The sequence below is a fragment of the Tursiops truncatus genome, chromosome 2 (assembly GCF_011762595.2).
Source record: "Tursiops truncatus isolate mTurTru1 chromosome 2, mTurTru1.mat.Y, whole genome shotgun sequence".
In the NCBI taxonomy this organism is placed as follows: domain Eukaryota; kingdom Metazoa; phylum Chordata; class Mammalia; order Artiodactyla; family Delphinidae; genus Tursiops; species Tursiops truncatus.
The window spans coordinates 97,084,095-97,098,376 of record NC_047035.1 but is presented as its reverse complement, the minus strand read 5'-3'; the positions used below and the strand labels follow the sequence as shown (position 1 = coordinate 97,098,376).

General features: G+C 34.8%; 2 protein-coding genes across 2 annotated transcripts in view; one reads left to right on the top strand and one right to left on the bottom strand.

The window, feature by feature from the left end:
• The window catches only part of UNC13C (unc-13 homolog C), a 406,907-nt gene that overhangs the window by 273,427 nt on the left and 119,198 nt on the right, over window positions 1–14,282 (bottom strand). Inside the window, exon 12 of the mRNA XM_073801031.1 lies at window positions 12,059–12,187. Coding sequence (XP_073657132.1) covers window positions 12,059–12,187 — 129 coding nt within the window. The remainder of the gene's footprint in view (window positions 1–12,058; window positions 12,188–14,282) is intronic.
• On the top strand, window positions 6,430–7,045 carry LOC117311096 (glycine cleavage system H protein, mitochondrial). Its single transcript, XM_033851704.2, has one exon. The coding sequence runs from the start codon at window positions 6,489–6,491 to the stop codon at window positions 7,008–7,010; it is 522 nt and encodes a 173-aa protein (XP_033707595.1). The 5' UTR covers window positions 6,430–6,488; the 3' UTR covers window positions 7,011–7,045.

The window sequence follows — 14,282 nt, the reverse complement described above, 5'->3', positions numbered from 1 at the left end:
TACCTATGTATTATAGAAGTTAGTATAATAGATAGTTTGTTGTATTTTTGCTTTATACTTTCCATTTGACACTGTTCTGAAGATTAGGAGCTTTAAAAGAAAACTGCCACTAAATATGAGGATCTTTTAATGGAGCGTGTCTCATCATTACATTATATCTCATTTTATTAATGTCATCCCATTTTACTCAAACGAGTTTATTGTTGCTGATGATGTTCCAAAACGATTAATATGATAAAAAGTATTAGGAGGGTATATTCTGCCTCTAAACACACACACACACACACACACACACACACACACACACACACACACACACAAACCCCTTATTTAAAAAGCATGTAAATAAAGTCAAAACAATGAGGACAACAGTACCGATGACTACTGGGAGGCTGCATATATTGATTTTTTTAAATACATCAAATGTTACCATGTAAGGGCCCTTTTAGATGGCCCAGAGTTCCTGATCTCCTCCTTTAGAATTTCACATTTGCCTTTCAACCCAAGGTCTGCATTTAAGTAAAAATCACCGAGTAAATAATGATATCTCAACTTGAATTCTATTTTTACTATATTTCTCTTTTAATTAATTATGTTTCTGCATTGTTTTCTAACTTAACAGCTACTTTAAAACATATAACTTTCTGATTTTAAGGATTTAAAAGTCACTCATTCATTCACAAATATATAATAATGAAAGTTTGTTGAGTTCTGTACTAGAGAGGAAAAGTATCATTGTGCTTATTTTAGAGATAAGAAAATGGTTAATTAGTGATTGCTTTGCTACGTCTAGTTAGTGAGTAGAAGAGCCACAAATTGAAAAAAAATAGTTTTAATTACATGTATTATAAATAAAAATCACAACGATTACATTCAGTGTTTTTGGAATACCTATTATATGTGAATGCTATACCACACATGAAGAATTCATTGATGGGCAAAAGTGACATAATTCCTGCTCTGGTGGGGTTTACAGTCTGTACCACCATATTGTCTCTTCTATGATCTTAATTGCTATATTATTTTACTAATGATTCAGTAATATCACTAACATCTCCTTAGTTTTTCTCTTAAAAGGGAATTACAGTAAGTCCCCTACATACGAATGAGTTCTGTTCCAAGAGTGTGTTCATTAAGTCTAACAAATTTAGCCTAGGTACCCAACTAACACAGTTGGCTATATAGTACCGTACTGTAATAGGTTTATAATACTTTTCACACAACTAGCACATAAAAAACAAACACAAAAAATAAAGAAAATATTTTTAATCTTAGAGTACAGTACCTTGAAAAGTACAGTAGTACAGTACAACAGCTGGCACTTCTTAGCATCGTCAACTACATCACTGCTGCTTTTATGCTTGCTTCTGGACATCCTGGGCTTGAAATAAAGATACTGTACTACTGTACTCTATTCAGTACTGTAAAGTACACAAAAGCTCAACCAGTTGTAGAGGATGCATATGTGTACGCCAGACATGTGAACTAACTTAGATGATTGGACAGGTTAATGCACATTTGCGTCTTTGAAAGTTCGCAACTTGAAGGTTCGTATGTAGGGGACTTACTCTATATTAAGAATTCTGTAAATTCTGGGCAGCTGGGAAAGAACAGCCTAAGCCATGAAAAATAATACAGACTACTAGGCAAAAATATTCCTTAAGTAGATTTCTTACATACTATAGCTCTTTGTGCAATTTAATTTGCAGTTGACGTTTATTTTCTTTTTCTCTGGGATACTTATCAAAAAGAAAAAAATCTAAAGAAAAAAATTAGAAGTAGTAACAAATAAAATTTTATTTTATTTAATATTTGCTTAATGTCAAGTATCTCTTGAAGAACTTATTAAAATATGGATTCCTGGGATTCTTCTCAGATACCCTATTTTATTGGGTCCAAGGTGGTCAAGTCCCCCAGGTGATTCTTAGGATCAGGGCAGTTTGGGAAATATTGAACTAGAATCAAGCAAGTATAAGAAAATGTATGTTTCCTTTTTTATGTTTACTGCACTTTTCATGAATTTCAAGTAATCTGATTTACTAAATGCCCCATCTGAATCAACAAATGTGTTTTAAAAGTAACAGATTCAAGACCCATTGATTTTCCAGTTAACACAGTGTGAAAGAATAAATTGTGAGATGACTCGACTCCATGTATAACCTTCAATGAAACACCATATTCCAAACACCTTAAGACGTTAAAAAAATACCAAGAAGCACATCATAGATTGATTTTTTTGCCTGTAATTATTTGTGAATTATGTATACCTTTAAAGAATAAACATTTCTAAAGTGGGAACACATTAAAACAAAAATCACATAATGCAGTATCGATTCTAATAGGGTAGCTTTATGGCTACAATATTATACAGTTTCAGGGGTCATCATTCCTATTATTGTGTATGACCACGTGAAGCAGGTAGTGCCAATAATAAATCTAACCCAGTTCTATACTTGCTGGATAGCAAATTCATATCAATTTAAAGGTTTTATGAAGATTAGGTACTAGATTCCAAATATATCACAAATACAGAATATTTTTCTCCAGAAATTTAGACTTCATGTATTCTTTTTTTACTGGAGGTAGGGAAAACATTGAAATCTCAAATACAGATATTTTGACTATGCACAATTCATATATCCATCTCTCTTGTATATCTATCCATCCACCCAACCATCCTTCCATCTACTCCTTTTTCATCCATTCCAAAATTCCATCTCCTCCTGATCTACATAAGATCATATACTACATTAGATGTTTATCTATTTCTCTGATCTTGTAAAATGTTATTATTGTGATGTGTGTTTACTTTAAATTTACTTAACTAGTATTATGCTATACAACACCTTCTGTTTCTTTTTTTTTTCCACTCATCAGTATGTTTTTAATTTCTTTCCATGTTACTAGGTAAACAACTAACTCATTTCTTCTAACTGCTCCATAATATTCTATGGGTAAATCCACCACATTTTATGTATCTATTCTTCTATGAAAGACATAAGGATTGCCTCCAACTTCTAAGTATCACAAACAATGCTAAAGTGAATATTCTACTAAATATCTTCTTAGGGATCTTTGTGCAAATATGTCTAATATATAGATCTAATATCAGGATTGCTGGTTCCTAGTTTCCATGCTAACCAAAAGTTCATGAGAGCGCCAATGTCTCCATTTCCTCATGAAATGGAGACATTGGCATTATGTAGTTTATTAATTTTTGCTGACCTGTTAGATATAAGATTATAGCTCACTGATGTTTTGACTATATTACTTTAATTAATAATGAGTTTAAGAAACTTCTCAAAGCTTATAAGCTTCTTGAGTAAGCATTTTTATAAATTGCCTGTTTGTTTTTTGTGCCTATTGTTTAAAATGGAATATCTATCTTTTTTGGTTGCTATTTTGGAATTCCTTAGTCCTTTGTCAGCTTTTGACACTGCAAAGATTTTTTGCAATCTTTCATCCTTCTCACAGTGTACATTTATAATAAATTGTCAATTTTAAAATAATTAAATAGATCAATTTTTCTATTTAAAATTTGTGCTTTGGAATTTTAAAAAGTCTTTCCTACCATGCATCAGAAAGGTATTAACCTATACTATCATTATTATTACATTAACACTTCTCTTTTTCATCCTCTTAAGTTCACATTGGATATGGTATTAGGCAAGAAACCAGCTCTTCCCACAAACCCCTAACCCCTAGCTCCATATGGTGAAACAATTTTCCTTACACTCTAAATGTCTGTTCCTTTTCCTAGTAATCTATGTGCCACAATGTTTAGTGTAAAGAAATTCTGTTGTTCTTGTATTTGTTGAATGAGATTTATTCTTATGTGAACCAATAGCTTTTTGTAGATTCTGTTAGTTTTCCTACACGTATAGTCATATGACTCATAAATTATAACAGTTCTTTTCTTTTCTAATTTATATTCTCATTTCTTCAACTATTATGTTACACAGCAGTATTAATAGGATAATTATCTGTATTTCTTAAATGAATGTACCTAAATTTCATCTGTTAATGTTAGCCATAGTTTTTTTTTAATGTAAACTTAAATAAAAATCTGTTCCATTCCTAATTTTTTCAGAGTTTCTTTTTTAATCGTAAAGAGGCATCAAACTTAACCATACACTCATTCTACATATATTGCATAAATATATGATCTTCCCCCTTTAGATAACTATTATAGTGACTTATATTGATAAATTTTTTTCCTAATGTCAAACAATCCTTGAATTCCTGGGATAAGATTGTTTGATCTGGTTGTATTTTAAATATGCCATTTGATAATTTATTTAGAACTTTAAAACAGTGTTCATTTACAAAATGTGTCTATAATTTTCTTTTCAAATATTGTCATAATCCAATTTTAGAATCAAGATTACACTAGTCTTACTGGCACAACTTACTCTGCATGTTGTTTATTCTCTCAGAATTTATTAAGGTTTCATTTGTGGCTTAATTTTTGACCTCACTTTGTTAGAAAAATTGAAATACACAATGATGGAAACATAACAGTCTAATAATTTTTGAGGTTTTGGATTTTCACGTCCCTGTCTTCTTCACCAATAAATAAGATACCACTCATTTTGAACATTTTATAAGAATTTATATATTGCTTATGAAGCTGGCACTTAAGAAGAAACTTCCTACTTATAAACTTTCTTCCACATATTTTATAATAAAATTTAAAGAAAAGTTAAGCTTAAAATGTGTCTGTATTTACTTAGTTCTAGTGTAATGACAATAATCACAGGAGGTAGTGAAAAAGTACCTTCTTTTCAGAATGAACATCATTCCCTAAACTAATGCTACTGATTGCATAAGAAAGTCCATTGCAAGGGAAAAAAAATCTAAGAAAAGTCAGGGACACTTTCTAGCTAGTTACTTAAGGATTACTATTTAACTAACATCTCAAGAGTTATAGAATTGAAATTTTTCCACTTGTAAATTTCAAAGTCACATTTTATTTTAAACTTTCCTTTTATTACTGAATTATTTAGAATTGGCTAGAGTAAAAACAAAAGAAAAAACAAACAAAAATAGCTATGGCAACTTTTTTGGCTAAAATAACTGAAAAAGTACACATCTACAAATCAAGGGAAACTTTCTGAAACTTGACATGCATACGTTCATGTAAGTTGCCAATTTAAGATATTGTGAAGGGTGTTTTCTTTTTTCTAAAAAAGTTTTCAGAAGATATCTTGGTCAAAATTTTTAAACGAATAGCAGTAACATACTGCATACATACAGATATTTTTGCATAGAAGTTCTATTAAGTAAGCAGTTATTCACTGTATTTCTGCTACTGTATGTGAGGCACAGAGCTATGTACTACAAGTTAAATAATAAACAAAATAGTTTCTATTGTCACTAAACTCAATGTTTCCTGTGGGAATCAGACAAGTTGAAGGACATTTTAAGATGTGAAAAAATAGAGGGTGCTTTGACCACATGGTACAATCGAGTTTGCATTATATATAGTAGAAATGGAAAAGCAGAGGAAAGGAAGGCATTCTTCTGTTCTTTAAAAGCATTATGATATTCATTGCACTATTATTTGTAAAAGTGAAACACTGGAATTGATATGTAAATTGTGGTGAATTTATGTGATAGGTAGCTGTAAAAAAAAAAAAAATCAATAAACTGTACCTAAATGTATCAGAATACATAGTTTGCAAAACGTAACACCAAGCTTTAAAATTTACAGAATCATTCCTACCAAATAACTAAACGTTTTTTAGTCTGGTACTGGAGTTAGTACATGGAACCATATCACTACACTGCTTGTTTGTACAAGTGTGGTATATGAGAGAGACATACTCATATACTCAAATGGTTAATAGACATGTATAATAAATGTTCATGAAGATGAACCAGAAAGCTAATATCAAATTAATAATAGAGACTGCCTCAGAGGTAAGAGGCAGGGAAATTTGTTTTGGGAGGGAAACAAAGGGACTCTATAGGCACTCTAATATGCCAGGCACTAGTGTAGGTTCTGAGGACACCTCAGGGAACAAACGACAGTTTCTTTAAGATAGAAAAAAAAAAAAAAAAAGACCAAACATTTCAAACAGACTTGAAAATGTATTGGCTTGTCCTCTCCTGGAAGATCATCTGTATGAAAAGAAAATCCATAATCTGAAGGTTGCTTTAGGTGCAACAGCAGGGGAACTAGTTGGACAATCCTAACGGTGATTACTATGAAGCTGGAACACATTCATTTTATTAAGTTCCACGTAAGGAGATCCTCTATTTGGGGGTGAGTGGGAAAGACTTTTTAATACTCCAAATTTTAAATAGAAAAATTGGTCAATTTGATTATATTAAAAATGAGAATTTCTTACAAATGTACGCTGTGACAAAGATAAAGATGAAGGATTGTGAACATCTTTGCAATGTCAAAAGCTGACGAAGGCCCCGCCCCCTCCAGCCGGGGGTGCTCTAGATGCTGCGCGGAGACCCTCTGCACCCCTGCGAACATGGCGCTGCAAGTGGCGCGGAGCGTGCGGGCCGCGGTCTGCAGCCTGCGCGCCATCTCTGCGCCCAACGCGCCCTGCCCGCCGCGGCCCTGGGGACTGCGGGCGGGCGCCGTCCGGGCGCTGCGCACCGGTCCCGTTCTGCTGTCGGGTCGTAAATTCACAGACAAACATGAATGGGTAACAACAGAAAACGGTGTTGGAACAGTGGGAATCAGCAATTTTGCACAGGAAGCTTTGGGAGATGTTGTTTACTGTAGTCTGCCTGAAGTTGGGACAAAATTGAACAAACAAGAGGAATTTGGTGCTTTGGAAAGTGTGAAAGCTGCTAGTGAACTCTATTCTCCTCTATCAGGAGAAGTAACTGAAATTAATGAAGCTCTAGCAGAAAATCCAGGACTTGTCAACAAATCTTGTTATGAAGATGGTTGGCTGATCAAGATGACACTCAGTAACCCTTCAGAACTAGATGAACTAATGAGTGAAGAAGCATATGAGAAATACATAAAATCTATTGAGGAGTGAAAATGGAACCCCTAAATAAACTAGTTTGAAACAACTTAATCTAGTATAGTTGTCTTAAATTAGTGGTGGATAGATTTTTAAAAAGCAACTTTTAGCAAAAGAAACTACTTTCAACAATGTTGCCTGAAGAAAATACCCCTTAACTTCCTAATGATTTCACATAAACACTATGCATCTTTTTCACAACAGCCTGTGATTTTTAGGCTAGTCTCCAGTTATAATACTCAGAATTCCTGAAATTATCTGTGGTAAAACTAGTTATAAAAATTATGTAATTCAAGGATAACATTGTTATCTTAACCTTACATAATATTGTAACTTGCTTACAGCCATCCCTGGATTTGGGTCAAAATACTCAATGAACTTGCCATTGGAAATAAATGACAGTGGAGAAAAGTTTGTTAGTTGTATAGTGTCCAGTGAAGAACATTACTATCTTAATTTTGCAATATACTGTGTTTGCTGGTGCTATTTTTATACAGTGAAGCAACAGCCTTGCAGGAAAATAAGAAACAGTTTAATAATAAAATATTCAACTTCTTAAAAAAAAAAAAAAAAAAAAAAAAAAAAAAAAAAAAAAAAAAAAAAAAAAGCTGACGAAGAGCTAAGTAACTTTAGAATAGCAACCAGAAAAAGAGATTCTATTTTAAAAAATAAGCACAAGCTATGAATAGGTAATTTATAAAAATGGTTACTCAAAAAGCTAATAAGCTTATGAGAGATTCTTAAACTCATTATTAATTAAAAATACAATTCGAACATTGGGCTAGTTTATAGATTGATCCTCATGTGTCTTTATGCAAGAGATCAATCACCTATGTCCACATTGCCACACCTGAGTTCTTAGTTTTGCTAAACTGAAGGACAAACATGGGCATGGTGATTCACCCAAGGTAAAGGCTGCTCCATGAGTGTGCAACCAGCCTGTTTTAGCTATTTCTTCTAACTGCAACAATTTCAACTTACCTCTCAAGTTTGTTTTTCATTTTTATTCTGAGCACTATTTTTATATGGTTCTTCAAAACCCCTCTGGAGAAAGAAAGAGAGCTTCTACATTTAAATAATCAGAATTATACTGTGCCTAACAACCCTGAAACTCTTGTTTCTTGGTTTCAGGCATTACATTATCTAGAGAGAACTCAGATGAAAACAGAAGTGGCATGAATACTAAAAGTATGTCTTGATGAAGAAACTGAGAGTTGAAGAGGCTGACTACCTCATCCAAGGCGACCAAACTAATAAGCAGTAGAGCCAGGATCTAAACTCAGGGGTTCAAACATCATGTTCTTGACCACAGACTTTGAAGTGGAGTCAGTGAAGTAGAATATAAATAAGTTACAGAGTGCTGTTTTTATAAAATTTCTTTCTTACTAATTATTTAATCAACTGTACTCTGTGTAAAGCACAGCGTTGAACACTGGGGCTACAAAGATGAAACTCACAGCCTAGTAGGGAAGACAAGCCAGACAAATATTACATTATATTCCTAATAAATGCATCACGGTAAGTGTGCTAGTGGTGACATGTCAGGGTATCATGAGAGCAGACAAGAGCAACTCCAGCAACTCCGGCTTCGAGTTAGCCACGAAGGGGTTTGGGGAGGTGAAGCAAATGCAGGTAGATAAAAACAATGCGGATGGAGGCATCATGGAGTTTAGTGTCCTGAATCACAGAAAGCAAGGGGAAAATTACATTGAAACAAGGAAAGCTAGTCAGAGCTCACATCTTAGAGGACCTCTGAATAATTGCAAAGTTTAGACTTAATCCCATGAGTGAATGGGGGTTACAGATAGGACAGTCATATATGTTTTAAATAGATAGTTTGGGAGGCAGGTTGGAAATGGATTTGAAGGTCTATTAGTCAAAATAAGCCAAGTTTGTTGTGGTAACAGATAAATCTCCTAACCTCAATAAGTTACTGCAGTAATGGGTTATTGCTGAAGCTGGCTGGATAGCCGTCCTCCACCTGGAATCCATACCATGTGGAATGTGTGCCCTTCCAGGTTACTACGCAGAAGAGAGAGAGCTGGAGGAAACTTCAGGATGTTTTTATGGGTTGGGACTAGATGTAGCTTTCATCAGTTCCTCCCATATCTTGTCCAGGACCCTGCAACACTACCCCATACAACTGCAAGAGGCTTTAGGCAAGGACTGAGAGTCTCCTATGATAGAGCACTTCTTTCAGTCTTGTTTATAAAGGGCCAAATAACCTGTAATTTATTATTGTATCGTTTGAGAAAAGTAACTGTTTATTCATTCATTCAATTTATTCGACAAACACATTTCTGAGCACCTACTATGATCTAGGCACTGTTGCAGGTACCAGGGATACAGCATTGTTCATGTTACTTTCCTCTCCACTCACGATGATATGTGTAAGGACAGAGTAACAGAGTAAGTGGGGTGGAAGGTGCAATATGGGCAGATCCTGGGTCTTACTGCCATTGAAAGGACTTTGAACATGACTAAAATGAAGGGACTTTAGAATATTATGTGGAAAAGAATGACATAATCTGACTTACTTTGTAAAAGGATCATTCTTGCTGCTCTGTTAAACATAGGCAGAAGTTGTAGGGTAGAAGCACTGAGCTCTGTTAGTAAGTTATGTAGTAATCCAAGTGAGCAACAATGGTGACTCAGACCAGGTGGGAGCATGAAGGTGGTGAAAAGTGGTTAGATTCTGGATGTATTGTGAAGATAACGTGTTTGATTTTGAAAATAAAGTCATCAGAATTTGAGGACAATTCAGATGTATAGTGTGAAGGAAAAAGGTCTTAAAACTTGAGCTCCTGGGAGAATGGGGTTACAGTCAACTGAGGGGAGATAAGCCTTAATTATTAAAATTTTTCCAAGATGGTTCCAGAAGGGCTCTAGGGAGTATTAGTTTCTTAAATTATTCAGGCCCAATGGGTGCTTTCTTTAGAATTTCAAATGATAACAATGTTTAAGGAAAAGTCTTTTTCTTAGATTTAAAGCTTAGCTCCAAACAATCTCCACATGGACAAGATTTGATATAAAATCTATAAATCTGCCCACATAAAACGAATACCAGTTAGTTAGAAAATCATGCAAACATTGTTGTTGAAGCCAAATAAGCAAATATTAAGCTATATTAGATTCATTTTGACGTGACAATTTATTTGCTTTTTATTAGAGGTATGTTTGCTTTATGGGAACTGCACGTATTTCTATATATCTTATATAAATAAAGCTGTTATTTTACTATTATTAGTATTAACATATTAGAAAGACACTAAATAAGGTATGACACTTGACCGTGATGATTTGATTCATCCACTGAGTGTGAATTAGTAGGAGAGGAGGTCATATTTAAGTTGGATTTTTTGAAGGCAGAGGATGGGGGAAGAACATTTTAGGCAGACAGAACAGGATAAACACATGAATGTAAAAGAAGATGGCCAGTTCATAGAAAATAATAGAATTTAGGGCTCATGAGAGGGACCAGTTTGAGTTTGGAATTGCAAGGAGTAGGAAATTAAAGGTGGTAAAGCCTGGTAAGATTATTATAAAGTTATGTATGGGTAACTTATATGGTATAATAAAAAGTTTAATTTTTATATTTTGGGTAGAATAAAGATGATGTTGAAAATGTAGAGGAAGAATTGAAAGAGCTTTGTGGGAGGAAGACAGAGAGTAGGGAATAGACAAAGGGAAGACATTAGAAAGCCACCCAAGGGGAGATTTGAAGTCAGAGAAAATTTAATCCCTAGAAATCCCAGAGAACCAAGTTTCCAAACAAGAGCACACATAGTGGGAATGTTAAGCTAAAGTTAAGAACAGTTACGTGGTTTTATGTTGTTTTGCTTATACAATGACAGACTCCAGCTTTAATGTTTTCTCCTATTAGGCTAAGGAGTCAGTGACCCCAGAAGGGATGAATACTGTAAGAAACCCAGCCTGAAACCTAGCTTGAAAGAGTCCTATGTGCCTTCATCCAACATCGGCTTTCTAGAATCTGCCCCACTCAACTAACCAGGAAGTTCCACAGGTAACTGCATGGTTTTCAATATCTATTTGAGCAACTGCATTCTTCAGAGAAGTGGATAGACAATAGATACATCTTAAAGAGCCATCCCCAAACAATAGTTCTATAGAAGTAATAGCGATATATAAAAATCATAGTGTGCATTAAAAAACTTCAATGCAACAAAAAGACACATCACATATAAAGAGAAGTAATATATGAAATTACATAACCAACAAAGATTAGTATCCAAAATATATTTTAGAATTTTCTACAGATTAATAAGCAAAAGACAGGTAAGCCAAGAGAAAAATCAGCAAGGAATTAATAGGCGATATACAGAAAATAAAACTGAAGTGTTCATTGAGCATATGTGAAAAGACGTTCAAACTCACCAGTATTAAAACAGTGTTCATTTCTGAAGGAAGAGGAAGGGAGGAGAATGGAATTTGAAAGAGCTACAAAGTGAAATGCCAGTTTATGTCTAACATTTAATGGCTTTAAACAATAAAGAGCAGAGCAAATATTGCTAAATGTTAACAGTTGGCCATCTACGTGATAAGCACATGCATGTTTGATTTACTTTCTGTATTTTCTTTTTAGAAATATTTCTTAAAAATAAATTTACATATGTGACAATGTTACCATCCTGTTCTATAAATATGTCCCCATCTATCAGTTTTATGAGAAAAAATGATAAGGGAGGCAGATGAATTAGGGGAAGGACATAGAAGTAGGAGTTGAAATCCTAAATTCTAGTCCCAAATCTGCCACTTGCCCACTGTGTGACCTTGAGAACATCACTTAATTCTTTTGAAACTAACTCCTCACCTGAAAAACTTGAACAACAATATTCACCTTTAATACATGAAGTTATTTTAAGGAGTGAATTATTTCACTCTCATATATAAGAAAGTGATGTTCAAATGTGAAGAAAAGATATGGAAATTCTTAAAACCTGCAGTTAACATGAAGTTGAATGAACATACTTTCCCACTTACTGTCATTCTAAACTTATGGAAGCAGACATTAGAACAGAAAGTAGACACACATCTTTTCTTACCGGGTCTATTAGCTGGGAATAGAGTTCATGGCAATTGTCAAAAATATACTTGTACGTAGAATCCAGGCAAGCCCTGACACAGTCTTTCACCACCACGCTGGCCTTTGGAGGGCTTTGCAGCTCCAGAACCTGGTAGACAAAATATTTTCTTAAATTCAAAAATAAAACATTGTATAAACCATACAAACAATCAAACAATATTCAATAAACACTTTTAGTTGAACTTTCTGTATTCAGGAGAAATGTGGTCTTAGAAATGTTTTAAATGTTTAAACACCCACCTTAAGGTCCTAATATAACAACTCAGAGAAAACGAGCATAGTTGTAAATATTCAAATAGAAATACTTAAAGTGACCAATCACAATATCATTCATTCATTCCATTCAACCAATCAACAAATATTTATCATCACCTACTATACATTGGACAATGGTGATACTGCAGTGAGCAAAAGAAACAAAAATCCCTTTCCTCGTGAAGCTAAATTTTAGTAGATGATAAACAAAAGAAATCAGTAAAATATATTACATGATGTTGCATGCTGAAAAAAAAAATAAACCGAAGAAGAGGGATAGAAAGTGTTTCAGTGGAATAGAATTTAATACAAAGGACTTCAATAGTAGATCAATTCAGAGAAGTAACAGGATGGGACCAGTGGAAAAATTGCAAATAGACTACTCCAAGAACCTTGGCTTTGAGCAAGGTGGGAAGAAAGTAGACTATCTGAGCAGAAGAGGAAAGTGACCTATTTTTTTTAAAAGGCTCCCTTATGCTGCTATAAGGCCGGCTATGGACAAAGCAGAAAGACCAGTGATGAGAAGAGCTCAATAATTCAGTCATGAGAAGACAGTGCTTGAACTATGGTAGAGCAAGGAGTTGTTAGAAGAAATTCTATTCTGGTTAATTTTGGAAGGAACGGGTAACAGAATTTGCTGACAGATTGGGTGAGCAGTGTGAGAGAAAGACACCCCAAATATATCATCAGGTCACCCAAGACGGCTGTCCTCTTGCTCTCTGGACATCTCCTGCTCCACGAGTGCCTACTTCAGCCACACTCTACTACCTGACTGACCTTCCTACATACTTGCCCCAGGCCCCAGCTAATGATTGGTCTAACTTTAGCCCCGATGGAAACCTATCAAAGGGGTGGTGAGGGATATGCCCCTCTGCTGGTTTCCCTGGTAACTGAGGGGCCAACCTGACATCAACTCCCCTATAACTGGTAACCTCCCCTTCCTCCCAGGAGTGAAGGCTGCCTTCATGGCCGGCCAAGAGCTTGGAGCACACAGTGAGGTCTCACTCTAGGACCTTGCTTCAGACACATAAGATCCCCCATCCATTAAACCATTGACGTCTCTGTTGCTGATTCCGGATTCTTTCTTTGGTCTTGAAGATGGGCAAGTACAGGCCTTGTCGGCCTATGGGGGGTGGCCTAACACCAAGGTTTTAGTCCTAAATAACTGGTACACTGGAAGTGGTCTCAACCTAGATGAGCAAGACTATCCTTAGAAGATCAGGAGCTCAGTTTATGACAGGTTAAGATTGAGAAGCCTGTTATGCATACAAGTAGATTTCAAACAGACATTTGGGTAAATGAGTCTGGAGTAGTAGAGATGCCTGAGCTAGTGATATAAATTTGAGAATTATTAGCTTAGAGAAGAATTTAAAGAAATGAGACTAGATGAGTATGGACAGAGAAGAGAAGGGGTCCAAAAAAGAAATGCTGGGTAATTCTAGCCCTATGACATTAGACAAATGAGAAAGAACAAAGCAATGGAGAAGAGAAAAAAGGCAGCCAATGAGATAGGAGAAAAAAGAAGCAAGAGGGGTGTCCTGGAATCTAGGGAAGAAAGGCTTTCCTGGAGGAGGGATTGATAAAATATATTACGTGATACTCAACACTGTAGGATGAAGACTGATGAATGACCACTAGATTCAGCAAAGTGATAGTCACTGGTGATTTTGACAAGATCATTTTTGGTGAAGTGATGGATTAAAAGTCTAATTGGAGTAGGTTCCAAAAATAAGGGTGGATTTGAAGATTTAATATTTAAAAATTTTTAGTTCTCTAAAGATTGATCTATAGATTTAATGCAATCCCAACCAAAATCCCAATAAGAACTAATATAATCTATTAAACAATTCTGAAAAGTAACAAAAAAGGTGGAGGACTAAAACTATCTAATTTTAAGATTTGTTATAAGGCTTCAGTAATCAAGACAG

What these genes read in the sequence shown, in the direction of transcription:
- LOC117311096 (XM_033851704.2), top strand. Translation starts at nt 6,489, where the DNA reads ATGGCGCTGCAAGTGGCGCGGAGCGTGCGGGCCGCGGTCTGCAGCCTG.